Source organism: Apis laboriosa, unplaced genomic scaffold, assembly GCF_014066325.1.
Source record: "Apis laboriosa isolate Shangri-la unplaced genomic scaffold, ASM1406632v1 scaffold50_cov145, whole genome shotgun sequence".
Lineage (NCBI taxonomy): Eukaryota > Metazoa > Arthropoda > Insecta > Hymenoptera > Apidae > Apis > Apis laboriosa.
In genome coordinates, this window is record NW_025223540.1 from 1 (window position 1) to 3,668 (window position 3,668).

Here is a 3,668-nt window from a genome sequence, read left to right on the forward strand (position 1 = left end):
TAATTTAAATTAAATTTACTTATAAAATTGGCTGAGATTTTAGAAAAGAAATTTTGAACAAGAAAATTATATCAATCAACATTTGTTGGAAATAAAAATGAATAAAATCAATCCTAATGAAAATTAGGATTAGCTAAATTTCTTTGAAATTTTAATAAAGATAGTAATGATAGATAGTAATGGAATAGTAATAGAAATTGTACATATTGTAAGAATATGTAATTTTCTTTTTTTCTGATGAAATCACAGGGAATATTACTTAAAATAATTCATTTTTATAATATATTATTCAGTATTTATTATTTAAACTAAAGTAAAAATATTAATTTACTCGATATAAATTTTATAAATTAATATATTTTAATTATAATACATTTTGATGATAATTAATAGTAATATCATTATAAAAAATTTGCATTAATTTAAAAAAAAAATGTGAAAATTTGTTCGCAATAATATATCATTAAAAATTCAATTCAGATATATGTTTTAAAATTTATTAAGAACCGATTATAATTCCTGTAATTAAACCCAATAGAAATTCTTTAGAATGCTAAAAAGTGTTTCGATATATTTCTCACATTTATTTTTAGATGGTATTATTTATTAGTTCTACTCGTATGCATCGTTATTCCGGTGGGAATACCCTGTTATTTCTGGAATGAACAATTTATAAATGCCTGGTACTCGAATTTATCAAGATATGTTTGGACTTTGAACGTAACATGGTTGGTAAATTCTGCTGCTCATATATGGGGCATGAAACCATATGACGTGTAAGAAATTATATTTATATATTTCCATTTCCTTAGAAGCATAACAATTACAATAATAACAATTACGTTATAATACTTATTTTAAGTTTAATTGATTTTTTCAAAATTTTAATTGAATATTACGTTTTCAATGATACGATATTGATAAAAATTCGACATTTTCATTGTTCCATGCTTTCTCTAACAATTATAAATATTACATTAAATTACATCTTATATAATACGGCCTATTTTTCACTTCAGTTTCTTTTTCATATGTCAAAATTATAATAAAATTGTAATAAAAGATTAAATAATATTTTAAAAATTTTATTCATAAATATAAAATAATTTATCTTTTTTATTTTCAATATATTTTCAATATATATTTTTTATTTTCAAATTATAATACATTGCGTTTATAAAATAAATTGAAGATTTAAATAGAGATAAAATATATAATAAATTCTTCATGAAAAGCAAATATTTATTCGTATCATATCCATATAAAAAATTTCAGTTGAATAAAAAGTAAAATTTCATGAATTTCATATAAAAGGAATATTCGACCTACCGAAAATCTAATTGTGTCCATCCTTGCTTGCGGTGAAGGATGGCACAATTATCACCATGTATTCCCGTGGGACTATAAAACCGCTGAACTTGGTGGCTATAAAACCAACTTTACCACCGCTTTCATCGATTTTTGTGCTTTATTGGGACAAGCATATGATTTAAAGACCGTCCCTGAAGAAATAATTGCGAAACGAATAGCAAGAACTGGAAGTGAATCGAGGTATCGATATTACCAATATTAATAATTTTTAAATTATAATAATTAATAATTGAAAACCTAGTTACTAATAATTATTTAAATAATAAATAGTTCATTAATATTTGCAATATAGTTTTTATGAATCATAAAAATATAGAAATTTTTAGTATTCGAAAAAATTCTTCCATTCATTCAAAATAATTAATAAATTTCTAATATTAAAAACTATATATAGAATATGACTACCGGAACAAAAATTAGAAAGGATATAAAAAACAAATATTTTAGGTATCTAAAATCAAAAGTTAAAAAAATTCATCTATTAGAATAAATAAATATTTGATCAAATAAATTCCTTTCTTTATCAATATTTGTAAAATAACTTTATCATCACTTGCATAATCTTTAAATCTAAATTTTAATTTATAGCTGCAACAAAAACGAAATCATTCATCATCATGAAGATATGAAGTGGGGCTGGGGCGACAAAGATATGAAACCTCACGAAATTGAAGAAACAAGAATTTTTAATAAAAAGGATTAATGGGTATTAAATATTTAAAACAATTAATATTTATTAAGAATATCATTAATAGTTTGTAATTTTTTTTTATACTTATATGAAGGATCAGGTAAAATTATTTAAATTGACCAATAAATACAATACAATATCTATTATTTCTTTGATTTCTGAGTTTTACTATCCTTACTATTTTTCGTATTTTTTCCAATAACATCCTTAATTATGACATTATATAATAAATATTATTTTGAATTTAAAAAATTTGAAATTAAAAAATAACATACATTATATATATATATATTTTTAATGGTAATGCAATATTAAGAATATTAATGAATATTTTTTATCATGATGCAAATTTTTTGATATACACATGTTTTTGGTAATGATTTAATTTATGAAGGAGATTGAAAAACGTATATTTTTTATATTTAAAAAATCTTTGCTTCTATAAGAAAATTACAAATACATAAAACTATGACATTCTTAATAGACCAATGCATAAATAAATGATTAGTATTTATAATTTTAAAAATAATTGCAACAAAATTTTTTAAAAAACAATATTTGCTATGCAATCAATGATAGATATAGTTCCTTATTATTTAGGATTATTATTTCTGACCATTAGAGATAATGGTCAGATACTTTGTATTTTTAAAATCTTTATGTTATATTTATAAATGTTATATTTATAAATAATCATGAATAATGTAAAATAGATATGTATAAGAACGAAAAAATATTAATACAAATTGATTATATTGTATCTTAGAATTCATAGTTATTCATTCATTTTGAAACGAAATACTCTGAAGATCGGAACGATTCATTAAGGATTACTGTATATATTTGTCGAATATTTGTTAAAAATTATAGAATTTTCATACTTAAACTTAGAAATATAAATTCCTATTGTTTCCTTATAGATCTCAGCAAAAATGTATAAGATTATCTGAAGGAATAAGATTAAAACAATGAATGGCCGTAAGCAAACCTGACATAAATTGAATAGAAATTTGTGAATATGAAAAGTTATTTTGTTAATTAATATAAAAAAACTTGATAAAACTGAAATCCACAAAAAATTAAAATATAATGAAATTATACAAACAAAATATAAAAATTTGATGGAATCTATATCAAAGCGCATAAAAAACAATTCAATATGGACGTGAAAGTGTATCTGTGTATTGACTATTAATGTAAATATGCAAAATATGAAAATTTTATGAATAAATGTTAGATAATAAATTTCAAATAAATTGTTGTCCATTTCTTTCTTAAATGAATTGCAAATTTATATAGTCGAGTACTTTTTTTGAAAGTTTGTTGTCCCAATATTTCGGTTAAAGCAACATTCTTTTTAATACAGTGTGAAAATATTTTAATTATTTTTTTGTGTGTTTATTTTCTTTTATTTATTTTAGCAAATTTATTTTACTCGAAGAATTTTTTTATTTATTATCGTATCGTATTTTAAAAAAAATTTCTGTTTCTTGTTGATCCAACCCCATTTAATTGAAAATTTATTATTGTTTTTTACTCCGCAGTTAACATAAAATTTATTTTTTGTAAACTAACTATGTATATTTTTAAGATATTTAAAAACATA

General features: G+C 20.8%; 1 protein-coding gene across 1 annotated transcript; it reads left to right on the plus strand.

Moving 5' to 3' along the window:
* Positions 1-593: 593 nt before the first annotated feature.
* On the plus strand, positions 594-3,318 carry LOC122717416 (acyl-CoA Delta-9 desaturase-like; the record flags this gene model as incomplete). Its single annotated transcript, XM_043941451.1, has 4 exons — positions 594-776; positions 1,315-1,551; positions 1,960-2,077; positions 2,983-3,318. Coding segments are annotated over 3 exons (535 nt in total), but the record flags the coding sequence as incomplete, so codon positions are not given.
* Between the last annotated feature and the right edge of the window lie 350 nt (positions 3,319-3,668).